The 13,975-nt window shown below is 31.3% G+C and overlaps 1 protein-coding gene across 4 annotated transcripts in view; it reads left to right on the top strand.

Annotated features, from left to right (window-relative positions):
* The window catches only part of LOC142325156 (uncharacterized), a 506,788-nt gene that overhangs the window by 76,093 nt on the left and 416,720 nt on the right, over positions 1-13,975 (top strand). For all 4 annotated transcript variants that reach the window (XM_075366560.1, XM_075366557.1, XM_075366558.1 and 1 more), the window contains exon 4: positions 2,650-2,763. In XM_075366560.1, the coding sequence (XP_075222675.1) occupies positions 2,650-2,763 (114 nt within the window). The remainder of the gene's footprint in view (positions 1-2,649; positions 2,764-13,975) is intronic.

Here is a 13,975-nt window from a genome sequence, read left to right as displayed (position 1 = left end):
AATGAGTTAACAATGGAAATATGGGTTTACAAAAAAATAAAAAAAATAATAATAAATAAATAAACTTACATCAAAAGAAAGTAAAACACAAGATTTTTCTAGTATAAATAAATCCAGATATACGTAGTCTCGATCACCGATTAAACTTTCTTGATTATAAACAGAAAAATCAAATCTTACAATATTACGTTTTAAGAACTAGTAAACGAAACGCTCTTTCAAAATAAATGGGGAATCCTTAGCGGTTTTCGGTATTTCAGTCCCGAAAAAATTATATTAAATTATAATAATATTATATCGTAAAAATACAATAATAATGAAAATTTCTTTGTCCATATTTAATTATTATTTTGGAAGAACATTTTCGACAATGTAATACAATGAAATAATAGTTTTGCTTTATTCTGCTTATAAACAAGAAGTTCTAAATGATGATCAAGATTGCATATTGTTGAATTTAGATGTATTTATCTATATGAGGAAAACCTTGTCTTATATATATAACGCACTATCAGTCAGTGTTTCTAAAAGTTATATAATCCAGGTCAATTGAAAAATTTTTTTACTTAAATTCAAAATCAAATTGAAGGGTTTGCTTTGTAAAAATATCTAAAATAAATTCTTTTTTGAATTGAGCAAGGATTGAATACGCTTAAAGTTAAGTTAACCTTATATATAAATTATTTATTTACTTTTCTTTTAGTTTTAGGTTTTTAATTAAAGTATTTATTTTATTTTCATTTTCTATCATTTTTTTAAATATTTTATTTATTAATCAAACATGATGATAATTGCCCTGGCTACAGATTTAAAAAGAAGTTGTAGTAGACCGAGCAAAAATGTAACCATCACTATATATTTAGATACATAATCGTTATGCTGAAATTATTCGTTTTTTAGATTGGCTATCAATTTGTACCGTAGCGGTAGTTGTAAAATTTAATTCTCTTTCATTTTTGGTTACGTCATTTAACTCGATTTTAAAATAATCATTGTTAAAAAATTATAGCAAGGGAAAAACAGATACAATATTTTTTTACCTATTTTAACACTATATGGTGTTATACGAGATTTGTAAATAAAATAATGCGACTAGTTTTTTTAGTAGCCAAAGTGGCAACACTGTAAAGCTACTAGTAAACATATGGTTATATAAACTACTGATTTATATTGGGTATTAATATATTTAATGTATTGTTGCCACGTGAGACGTAAACAAACTTTTCGTGAAACGAGTTTTTGTTGTGCATTAGAAAAATAAGTGATACTAATTATGAGCAACGTTGTGCAATCAAGTTTTGTGTCAAACTCTGTGAGAATGCTACTGAAACTTTTTCTAAATTGAAAAGAGCGAATGGAGATGGCGCTCTGTCACGAGTCCAAGTTTCTAGGTGGTTTAAAGCATTTTCAGATGCCCGGGAATCAGTTGCAGACGACCTCTGGAAGACCGATAACGTCAAAAAGTAACGACAATGTTGAGCGAATCAGAAACTTGATTCGGTACGACCGGCGATTAACTTTTAGAATGATTTCAGAATAATTGAATTTGAGCCATACTTCAGTCCATCAAATTTTGAAAACGAATTGGACTCGAAAAATTTTGTGCAAAATTGTTCCCAAAAAATCTCACTGCAAAACAGAAAAACAATAGGGTGGACGTGTGCCGCGATCTTCTAGGGCGAAATGAAGCTGATCCTGATTTTCTAAAAAATGTTATTACTGGTGATGAACTTGGATATTTGATTTCGACCCATAAACAAAACACCAGAGGAAGGAATGGCACACTTCAAACTCACCATGTCCTGAAAATGTAAAAATGAACAAACCAAAAATCAAAACTGTGGTAATTTGTTTCTTTGTCCATAAGAATCGTAATGACATTGTTCATAAGGAGTTTTTGCCTATAGGACAGACTGTAAATCAATATTTTTACCGATAAATTCTTCAAAGACTGCGGAAAAGAGTTTCCCCCGTGAGACCAGCCATCAAAGACAACTGGATGCTGCATCATGACAATGCACCTTGTCACACACACTGCACTCTCAATTAATGAGTTTTTGACAAAACAAACACTCCTATAGTTCCTCAACCTTCTTATTTACCAGAATTGAATCCCTGCGATTTTTTCCTGTTCGGAACTTTAAAAAAACACCTCAAAGACACCATTTTGAAGCAGTAGAAACATAAAAAGAATGTAACTCACCATCTGAAGGATATTCCGGTTTTTGAGTTCCAACACTGTTTTGAAGAGTTGGAAAACCGTTTGAAGCGTTGCGTGGCTTCCAAAGGGAACTATTTCTAAAGTGATATACATGTATAAAGAAAGAGTATACGTATAATTGGATTGTAAATAAAACGTTTTCCTGAACCAATCTCATTCATTACTTTATTTACAGACTTTGTAAGTAACCGCAATCAGACAAGTATTATCATACAGAGAATGAATGAATTAATAAATACTTGTATTTCAAATATTTAAAAACCTTTATTCACTTTAATTGGATAATAAATAATTTAATAATAATTATTCATAGATTAAACATTTTTAAATTGTGTACATAAGTTGCGTTTTAGTTTTAAATTTATATATACAAGTACTAAGTTTATCAAATTTTAATTATTTTTTTTAAGTTTATTTTAATTTTGTAGGAATTGTTAGAAGCAGAAAGACGTAACGCTGACTGTGTTAGAACACAACACGAAGAACATTTAGCTAGGGAAGCTGAATTTCAAAAAATATCTCGAAGAGAAACACATCTGTTGGTAAGTAATATTCAACATAATATAACCTAAAATTTAAACTATCACGTATATTTCTATCTATGTCCATTCTTTTTTATACCTAATCCTTTATTAAATCAATCCTACCGTAATAATCTCTTGTTTTCAAAAAAAAAATTGAATATTTTGAGAACAATTAGTTTTCGCATTCCGTAACGTTTTCGAATCTGTTTAAATATATAAATGTCGTAGAACATAACAAAAAAATTTTTAGAGTTTATTACATACATATTTATCACGTGAAACATGTATACTTCGTAGTAATATTGTGAACAGGTTTGTAGTGGATAAAATACCTAATAAATACTGAAGATATTGAAGTATTACGAATCAATCCTAGATCGATCAATCATTTAGATGTCAGTCCTAAAAATTATCAATCACAAATTAAATAACTAATACTTAAAACAATTTTTTTTCAAATGCACTAATTGATAGTAAAGAAATAAAACTTGCACAGTAGAAAAGAACCGCACAGTAGAAAAGAACCATTAAAAAAAAATATTGAGCCTTTTGGAATACAGAGTTACAGGAGTTTGTAGAAAATACTAAAAATTTAAAATAAGTGTTTAAAGTTTAAAAAAAGGGTTTAAAATTAATTAATAAAAAGTTAACAATAATAATAAAGTTAATGAGTTAGTAAAATGATAATTAATAAAACAATTTAAATTATTAATTAAAATTTAAAAGCCGATCTCCGTGAAGCGTCTCGGCCACTTATCTGAAGGTCACGGGTTCGAATCCCAGTCAGGCATAGAATTTATCATACTCTACAAATTTCCATTTTCATATTCGCAGGTACAAGGTTCTTTATAATCTTCTGTAGTGAATTAATTCATAAATTAAAAAAAAAATTAATTAAAAGTTTAAAATAAAGGGTCATAACATATAATAAACTAGCTCTACCCGCCACGCTTCGCTGTGGCACATTGTGGTTGCATGGATGATAAATGAGAAACAAAACAAAGCATACGTTTCATAGAAGTTTAATTTTGCAATACTTGTGAATATACAATATTTTTTGTTTTTCCACTGTCTGCGTAATATAAAGGCTATCTGGTTTGCCGACTCGGGAACACGCAACATACAGTTGCCCATGTGAGAACCAATCCGCATCTAAATCTAAATCACACAATTCTAAAGATTGACCTTGAGCTTTATTGATTGTGATCGCAAATGCCAATCGAATTGGGAATTGCAATCTTTTAAATTAAAATGGTGTATCGGTCGGGATCATGGGTATTCGAGGAATAGAGGACATCTTCACCTTTGAAAGGGCCCGTTAAAATCGTTGCTTTCACTACGTTATTCATCAATTTCTTAACTGCAAGTCGCGTGTCGTTGCAGAGTTTGGCTGATTAATATTCCGTAACAGGATAATTGTCATTTTTTGATCGAACCGTTGCTAGAATCAATCTAATGAGGAATGTTTTCCCAGTTCCTCCTGGTGCATCCAAGAAGAAGGTTCTCCCAACTCCGTCATTTATAATTTCCATTATGCGATCATAAATGCCTTTCTGTTCACGCGTTAATTTGGGAATGTTTGATTGGACATATGACTGAAGATCACCAATGTTGTAACTCTGTTCACGGCGTAAATCCACATCAAATGAAGCAATCGCAGCTCTGGTGGGTGCTGGCATTCCCAATTGACTAAGAACTTTATTTGAAATAGCTAAGCACTTGTCTTCAATATTTATCAATGCTTCTTGTAAATGCCTTCTGTAAATTCCATGGTCATATTGGTATTTTCTAGGCGTACTCTATGCAAAATATCCTCAGCCATATGCGATCGATATCTTTCCCATAACTCTGTGGGAGATGAAGGGAAGCAAGCGGTCAGTATAATTGCGAATAATGCGTGAATTTGGTTTGGATGTGCAGTGTTGCACGCGTCATTAATGCATATATCCCACTGTTGGTCGTTTTCTAATAAATTCAGAGCTTGGTGAAAGGCGCAGCTCAATAACGACACGATCACACAAAAGTACCTCCATTAAAGTGAATATTTAATTCAGATTGTATAATAATCTGAATCAGATGCAAGTGGATACGTTTTTTTTTTTTTTTTTGTTAATAAACAATGTAATTGGGAACAGGTATTGTTTCACATGTGACTGCGGTTTTCGTTAGCTAGTATGGCGAGTGTTCTCCTCGCTTCCGGCAGATGGCGCGGTCACTGTTACACAGCTGACCGTTAAAAAGCAGTTTTCTCGCGGTCGCGGGTATGTGACTGATAATTTTTGAAGAGGTTTAAGTTAATGTTCAATCATTGCAAAGGGTTTCGCGTATTAAAAGTAATTATAATCCGTATAAAATTGGTTTGACACACAACGCCATATTGGTAAGTCGTGTTTTTATTCGGCTCCTAACGAATATGTTTGCCGGCCTCCGTGGCGCGAGTGGTAACGTCTCGGACTTTAATCCGGTGGCTCCGAGTTGGAATCCCGTTCAGGCATGGCATTTTCATACGCTATAAAATCATTCATATCATCATCTGAAGCAATGCATAACGGTGGTTTCGGAGATTAGAAAAAACAAAAAAAAAAAAAAAACGAATACTTAGTTGCGTGGTTTCAGTGTTACTATTTGTGAATTTTTTTCTTTGTTTTTACATAGCAAAGAACGCTAAATCACCAAAAAACGATTGTTTGATCATATATATGTAAAAAAATAACCTAACAAAGGATTTTTCGGTCATTATGTAGGGATATTATTTTCTGTGTATCTGGTTATTTCGACTTTTTTTGTTTGCATAGTCTTAAGTCTATCTGGGCTATAAGAAAGTTGGGTGTTTTAATTTATTTACTGTAAGTCAACCTTCTTGGTGGCTTTTCTTTTAGTTTTGGTGTTTTTTTTTTTTTAATAAAATACAAATGTTTTAGCTGTTAAATATAATTCAAAGAAATTTGTTACTTAATCAGTTGTGATTTTGTTTACATTGGCAACGGCCATACGGGCTCTTTGTGATTGGTCGTTGTGTTTCACAGCGGCCATCTTGCATTGATCTGATTGGTTTTCCTTTGTTTACATTTCCATTTGATTTATTAGCCTCTTATTTATTAAAAAACTGTACGAATTAAAAATAGATAGATAGATTTATTAAAAATAGATGGAAACAATCTTTGATGCGGGTTATATATCGCACTAAAATTTTTTTTATCGTGTTTTTTTTAAAAATAAAATACAGATGTTTTAGCTGTTAAATGTAATTCAAAGAAATTTGGCCGTTGTGTTTGACAGCGGCCATCTTGCATTGATCTGATTGGTTTTCCTTTGTTTACATTTCCAAATTAAAAATGTACAAATTAAAAATAGATAGATAGATTTATTAAAAACAGATGAAAACAATCTTTGCTAAAATTTGACCTCAATCGGTGCAGAACATTTTGAGTTTTTGAAGCGTACACAAACGAACTTAACAGTTTTATATATATAGATAATATAGTAAAACAGGCTATAAGGGGTTTTTCTTGATGAAGAATTAATTCACCTCAGAAGCTTACAAAGAACCTAGTAACGTAGGAATATGGAAATTGAATTTTATAGCTTATGAAAAATGCCATGCCTGATTGGATTTAAAGAACCCAAACCCCCAGATAAAACACCAATACTCTAACACTCTGCCTCGGAGATCGGAGATTACTTTTTTTAATAATGAAATTACCTAAAATATTATTTTGAAATAAATGATTTTTTTTAAAGTGGGTTAATTTTAATCCGTTTTTAATTTTTATAAAATAGATGAATTATTTTAATATTGTTGAATATAATTTCTTGTGATAGCTTCGATAATCACTATTATGTTATTGAAGTGGATGGATAGATATAAAATTACACATAAAATAATTACAAATATTGTATTACATATAATTACAAATAGTAATAATATTAGTAACAATAACAAGAATAAAGTGCCTGTCTCTGTGGCGGAGTGGTTACGTCTTGGCCTTTCATCTGAAGGTCCCGGGTTCGAAACCCAGTCAGACCTGGTATTTTTCATTTGCTAAAAATTTCTATCTTCATATTCCCACGGATAAGCTTATGTGGCAAAATCATCAAGCAAAAAATAATTTATCAAAGAAAACGATTTTATTACATACAGAGATTAGAAATTAGAATATTACAAATTCTGATCTCTCTTACGTTACTTATTACTCTTTTGGAAATGGTCATTATTTAGAATAGACTAATCTTTTTTTGATTGTATGGGTGTGTGTTTAATAGAGATCATATTTTTTAAGCTTGAGAAATATTATAATAGAAAGCTAACACAATATTTATTCAAATGTGAAACAAATATCGCTTTTTTTATAATAACCAATATTCATAACTATAACATTTCGAATAGTAAATTATATGTTAAAGCATTAATTTTGTTTTCTATTATCTCTCTTCGTGCGGATTATACGAGCTGTTACTTTCACAAATGACTTATATAATAAGGAACAAATTATCCTAGTTAATATTCATATTGAATTATTAATGTCATTATGAAATGATATAAGCTATTTAAGACTGTATTTAATAATCCAATAATCATTTATCAAATAATTTTTTCATAATTTATCATTTAAATTTTTGATATATTAAAATATATTTTGAATAGTGTTTTTATTTAACCGTGAAAAGAAACCCAAGATAAATTATTTTTAACATTAAAAAGCAGTATATAATGATGAACAGTTATAAACATAACAGACGTAACATCATTTATTTAAGAACAGTGATGAGTAACCCTCTGCCCACTACATATTTAGTTACGGCCTACCAAAGTAGTTTGTACGACCCACTTCAATCAATTAAACTGAACAATTTTCGCCGTTACCAAAATAAAAAGATTATTGAATCAATGAAATTACTTTAAAAAACGATGATTTTCGAGTATAGAAAATATAGTACAACGATAATATCGGCAATCATGATCCGTAAATTATTAATTCAGGTGAAATTATTTCTCGTAAATAATATCTTTTAATCAATCGTCTTGATAGAGATTATTTTTATGAGTACTAAATTTAACATTATGACTAAATTTCTAGTAAATATAAATGTTGCTCCAAACCGTCTTTATAATTATCGATTAGAAAACTACATCTTATAACTTTAGTTTTCAAATATAAATAAATATCTCATTATTTGTTACTAAAAATCAAAATTCTCCTGTTGAATATAGGTAGTATATCTAATAAACAATTCATCTTGATTAGAGTAAAAAGAATACAACCCCTTTTTTGTTATTTTACACACATTTCCCGTTTTATTTTTATGACTGTGACGATTTAAAGCAAGTTGAAGTACAAATGAGGTATAAACAGGGGTTTTATTCCTTAGAGTAAGGATATTTACTGCTGTACCGTCCGGTGGCTCAACCAATACATCCACTGCCACTGCTTCTGTATGTGTGACGCAACTGGCAGCACCTGCCGCCGGTTACTTGATTAAACAAGTTTTAAATCTGATACAAATTAAAAAACACGAATGCCAAAAAAACAAACCATGATGTCCGGCCAGTGCAGATCATTATACAACAGTGTAATGTAGAAGTGCGGAGCCCCTAAATTTCGGACCATTGTCATTAGGTCCGTGAAGGCTTTAAGCCAATGTGAGTCCCTCGAATATTATACATTACAAGGTGAAGTTTTGAACAATATTATTAGGCTCAACTATCTTGACGTAAGCAACCACAAACAGAAACATTTTGCTGAGCTTTATGTAATTCTCCAGTTGAGAGGGCATGAAATAAATACTCGTTGGTTTGTAATCTCCTTTCTTTACTCATTATTCTAGATTGGTAGTAGTCAAGTGAAGTTATGGGCACTGACCACTATTTTCTGAACCCATTTCTACGTCTGGGAACACTTTGACCCTTGCAATTTATCTGCCTTTTGTTTTCTTATAACGCTGAATGGTAGGAACTATTATACGCTTCAACTGATAAATGCTATTTTTGCACCAATAATAAAGTATCTTTCGATTTGCAACCGATGATATTGTGTGTAAAATTTAATAAAAAAGCTTTTTTCTTTCTCGATCTTATCTCTAAAATGAACACTTCCGGAGTTATCTTGGGAAATAGGAGAAAAAAATGGATATTTTTACGATTTTTTTTAATAACATTTAAGCACACCTTTTTCAACTGGCGCGTAACGAAATAATCATTTCTAATGATATTCCGGAAGCAGTAAAGCAAAAATTAGCCATCATATAGAAAAAGTCCGAGTATTCTCATTTTAAAACAGATATCACCTGGACTGTGATACTAGTGATAATGATTTCACCGTCATACAATTATGATCAATTAAATCGCCACTTTCATTTTCATAATCCACATAATTTGCAACAACTTGCGCTAGCGTTTCAAACATTGATCATTAATGCAGGATAATTACTAATACAGGATAATTAAAGAGCGTGCGGATGATAATTTTGTATATAATATAATTTTATTTTCAAATTTTTTAAATTTATTTAAACATATATATATATATATATATATGTTAGGGTGGATCAATACGTACCCGTTTTGAAAACAGGTGCCATTGCTGAGGAAAGTTGGCATTACTACAGTATACTACCACCTATCAAACGATACCATAGAAATTTCAGACTGATTCGTAGGTTAGTTATTATTTGAAAGCCATTTGTATTAAAACTTTTTGGTGTTTTTCGATACAATAGGAAAAGAACAATATCGATCCGTAATTCGCTTTTTATTTTTGGATGGAAAATGTGCGAAAAAATAAAAGAAAAGTTGAATTCTGTTTATGGAACTCTTCACCACCTGTGACAACTGTGAGATGTTGGTTTAGCGAATTTAAACGTGGCCGTACATCTGTTTTTGATGAGAAGCGCCCAGGTCGTTCCGCAGACGTGGGTACTGAGGAAATTGTTGAAAAGGACATGAATCTTGCTGATCGCCAAACGAAAGTGAGCAAAGTAGCAGAGGCCGTAGGTGTGTCGTACAGAACGGCAAAAACTATTTTACATGATAATTTAAGAATGAGAAAGCTGTCGACCCGATGGGTGCCGCGATTTCTCACTTCGGACAAAAGCCGGTACAGCTGTCAACTTCGAAGGAGTGTTTGGACTTCTTTAAGCGAAATTCGCAGGAGTTTTTACGTCAAATGATAAAACGCTGATGAAAGCTGGATCCATTACTATACGGCAGAGACCAAACGACAATCAAAGCAACGGGGTTTTCCAGGCGAATCTGCTCCAAAGAAGACCAAGACGGTCCCGTCGGTCAGAAAGGTCATGGCTACGATTTTTTGGGATGCAAAGGGAATAATCCTCATAGACTTTCTGAAAAAAGGAAGCACAATCTTAGGTCAGTACTACAGTGAATTATTAGACCGATTCAACAAGAAATTGAAACAAGCACGGTCCCACTTTGCAAATAAAATATTTTTCTTTCATCACGACAACGCACCAGCTCATTCATCCGGAATCATCGCGGCCAAATTGCATAAATTGCGCTAAGAAATGGTGCCCCCCGTACTCTCCCAACCTGGCTCCCTGCAACCTCATTCTGTTCCCAAACATGAAAACGTATCTCGCGGGAAAAATTTCGGCTCAAATGAAGAGGTCATCGTCAAAACAGAAGCTTATTTTGAAGAGTTTGACGAATCTTTTTTTTAGAGGGTCCAGACGTTGGGAAAAGTGTATCCTCCTAAAAGGAGATTGTTGTTGAAAAATAAAAAAAAAGGTTTAACTGAAAAACTTGCATTTGCATTTTTATTCCCAACACGGGTACTTATTCATTCCACTCTCTTATATACAGTCTATGAAACTCCTGGTAACGTAAGGATTCCAACGTAGGGTCATATATCTAAATCAGTTCAGCCGTTCTAAATACATACACCCTAAATACATTACACTCCTTTTTGGACAGTTGTGCAAAAACATAAAATAAATATAAATTGATCGCAACGGGAAATGCAAGTAACCATATATAGTGAGCAAAGCCGTGGCGGGGATGATATCAATGAGATATTTAAAGTTTTTTCATCCGAAAATATTTTTAAAGAAAAATTTAAAAATGTTTATTGATATATAATTTTTGGTACAAATTCTTTTTTATTTGAAGTTTCTATATATTATGTTTTTTTATTACTTGATATGACTTTTTGTCTGATTTTATAAGTTACATTGTTAATTTGTAAAAATATCTTTATTAATATCCTTTTGTAACATGAAATAACTTTAAATTTATATAATTTAGCTTTGTGTGAAAATTTATTTTGAAAATTGTCAAGAGAACAGATAATTCTCTAATTTTTTTCCGAACAATGGAAGACGTGTAGGTAAGTATTTTTTTTCCTTAGTAAAAATACATTTCCTACTATTTTAATCAGTTTAATAATCCTGTTCATGAATTTATCTATTGAGAAATACAATTTTAATAAAAATGTTAAGAATTCTGTCGGTCAACAGATAAAAACGCTGAATAAGGTCACGGCTACTAACTCAAAAGTAACGGTTAGAAATCAATCCAAATTTGGTAATAAAATGTTGTTACATTTTTTTAACCAAACGGATAAATTTGATTTAAATACATTAATTTATCTTTTACAGAAATATTTTTCACGTTCTTACCAGATGTCACGTTATTTTTATTATTTTTTAAAGGGAAGCCTACATTCTATTTTTAACTGTTTAAAATTTACATTAAAACAAGAATTAATTATTGTTATCATAATGACATAAAGAACTGGTTTATTTTTCTAAGATTAATCTATACAGGGTCATCATAAAAAAATGGTGAGTTAAATTAGGCATAAATTAAATTAGTGGTCCCTTAGTACGTTATATATTTTTAAAAATTGGCTAAATTTTTTAAAATATATATTTTCGTCTATTTCGCCTATTTCGTCTAAAATCCTAATGAACCTGTGCGCTTCACAGCATTATTATAAAACTATGCTAAAATTATCCCATTTACAACAGATCTCACTCCTAACTCTCTTGTTTTTCCCTTTCCTTTCCTACCACAGGTAAAATACGTGCTGAAAACCTATTTCCAGTCCTTCCAGGCGTTCTTATTGAACGGATCGGGCTGATGTATTTTTATTCTGCTTGGAATGGCTCATAGATATGTCATCAAGCATAGACGGACCTTTAGAATGATTTTCCTGTGAGTAATGATCTCGGAAAGTTGCTTAATTAATTAATAAGTGAGGGCGTTTTGAGAAATTCTCAGAGGAGACTCAATTTTGAGATCCTTTGAGGCTTGATGACATATCTGTGGGTCATTTCAAGCAGAATAAAAAAAAATCAGCCGAATCCGTCCGGTAGAACGCCGAAACGGACTGGAAATAGGTTTTCAGTCCAATTTTCTTAATTATATAAGATAAAAACAAAACAAAAAAATTGAAGTTATTTTGTTTCATTTGTCATATTTTTTATCTCAAATAGTTCTATAACATAAAAATTTGAATAAACGCGCCCTTTGTAGCTTGTCAACGTCCAGCTGATATTCAGTTTCCGCCCACACACGATGTGTAACATATCTTCTGTTGCGGTTGTAATTGCTTCCTTATATTTTCTTCAAGTGATTTAGGTCACGCAATTTTTTCGAGTAAACATTTTTTTTATGTATACTTTCAAGAAAAAATTACATAAGGCTGGGGATCAGGACTTCTTGGAAGCCAGGGATAGGGCCTATTCAGCATATCCATCTAATTGCAAATTTTTCATTCAGTCTGGCTAACGAATGCATAAAATTATGGGTGTGCACTATCTTGTTGGAAATTAATTCTGTGTACAATTTTGAGGTTTTCTGGTTTAAAAAAGCGAGAGTTATTTAACATATCGAGATAATTTTTTTCATTAGTAGTCTTTTCAGCAAAAAACAGACTTACATGCACGATTTTTTTTATCGAATAAATTAAAACGTTATTATTAGATGTGTCGTGTGCTTTTTTTTTTAAATTACACTGTTTTCAGATTCCCAAATTCATGAACTATATCTGTTAGTATGTCCATTAAGGTGAATCATAGCTTAATTCGTAAAAACTACATCATTTAAAAATGATTTTTCCACTAATTCGTCTGAAATTTTAACAGCGAACCGGAAACGTTTATCTGAATTAGATGTTTTATTTTTTGCTGTAGCTAAATTTTGTGTACATACAAGTATACTCTTTTATCCATTACTTTTTGATAGGTTGTTTTTGGAATTTGTAAGTTAAAGCTTCGACGAGCAACGGATTTATTAGGACTTCTGATTGCAGATCGTCTATTCGTTCAACACTATACTTGTAGTCTTGCTGGAGATTTCTGTTTAAGAATAAATTTTGAATTGTTAAGGCTTCATAATTAATTTAACCAAAGCATTTATAATTATTAATTTTATGTTAATAAAGTAAAAAAATAATGAAGATATACGAGTTTTATTTTTATCTCTTATTTACGAGTAGTCGTATTTTTACTTATGGTAGGGCACCATAGAAAACTTTTAATTGAAAAAGGGAGCTACTACTCAGAAAAGTTTGGGCACCACTGCTCTAACCTAATATTTCACGTAAGATTGTTGAATTAATAATTGTATAAATATATGATGTTAATAAAAACTAATATTTTAGCAATTGTTTAACTGTCCACATTATTAAAGAACTGGAGAATCGTATCTCACTTAAAGTTTAAATGAAGTGCAGCAAAAATGTGTATCTGTAATTTAATAAACGTACAAGGAAGTCATGTGGTGTCCACATCTGATTTTTTGTGAAGTAGAAATAGATGAGGTACTCGATAAAAGACTTCTAATATCTGACCTAATCAGACCAGTTTTTTTATTTTTCACACAAGCAATTTTTCTTAATCAATTACAACATAAATTAAGTTACCACATGTCATATCTATCCATGATAGAATACTTTTTCAGTGATAACTCTGAAAATCTGCGGCTCTTATTTTCATTTATTGTTGTCTTATTTTTTTTTTTTTTAACCTCTGGGACCACCGTTAGGTATTGCATCAGAGGTTGTAGACGAATGACACGTAGCGTGTGAAAGTGCCATGCCTGACCGAGATTCGAACCCGGTACCTCCGGATGAAAGATTGTTGTGTTATTACAAGTACAATAATTATTATATTTATTTATAAGCAGGACTGTTTTAATAAATAGCCTGAAAAGACAGTTTTCCGGTATAAACTAAACGATTACAACTAACCTAAAAACTTCATTTTATCT

This window comes from Lycorma delicatula, chromosome 5, assembly GCF_047948215.1.
Source record: "Lycorma delicatula isolate Av1 chromosome 5, ASM4794821v1, whole genome shotgun sequence".
Classification (NCBI taxonomy): domain Eukaryota; kingdom Metazoa; phylum Arthropoda; class Insecta; order Hemiptera; family Fulgoridae; genus Lycorma; species Lycorma delicatula.
Note: the sequence above shows the minus strand (reverse complement) of the source record. Positions and strands in the feature narration are given on the sequence as shown.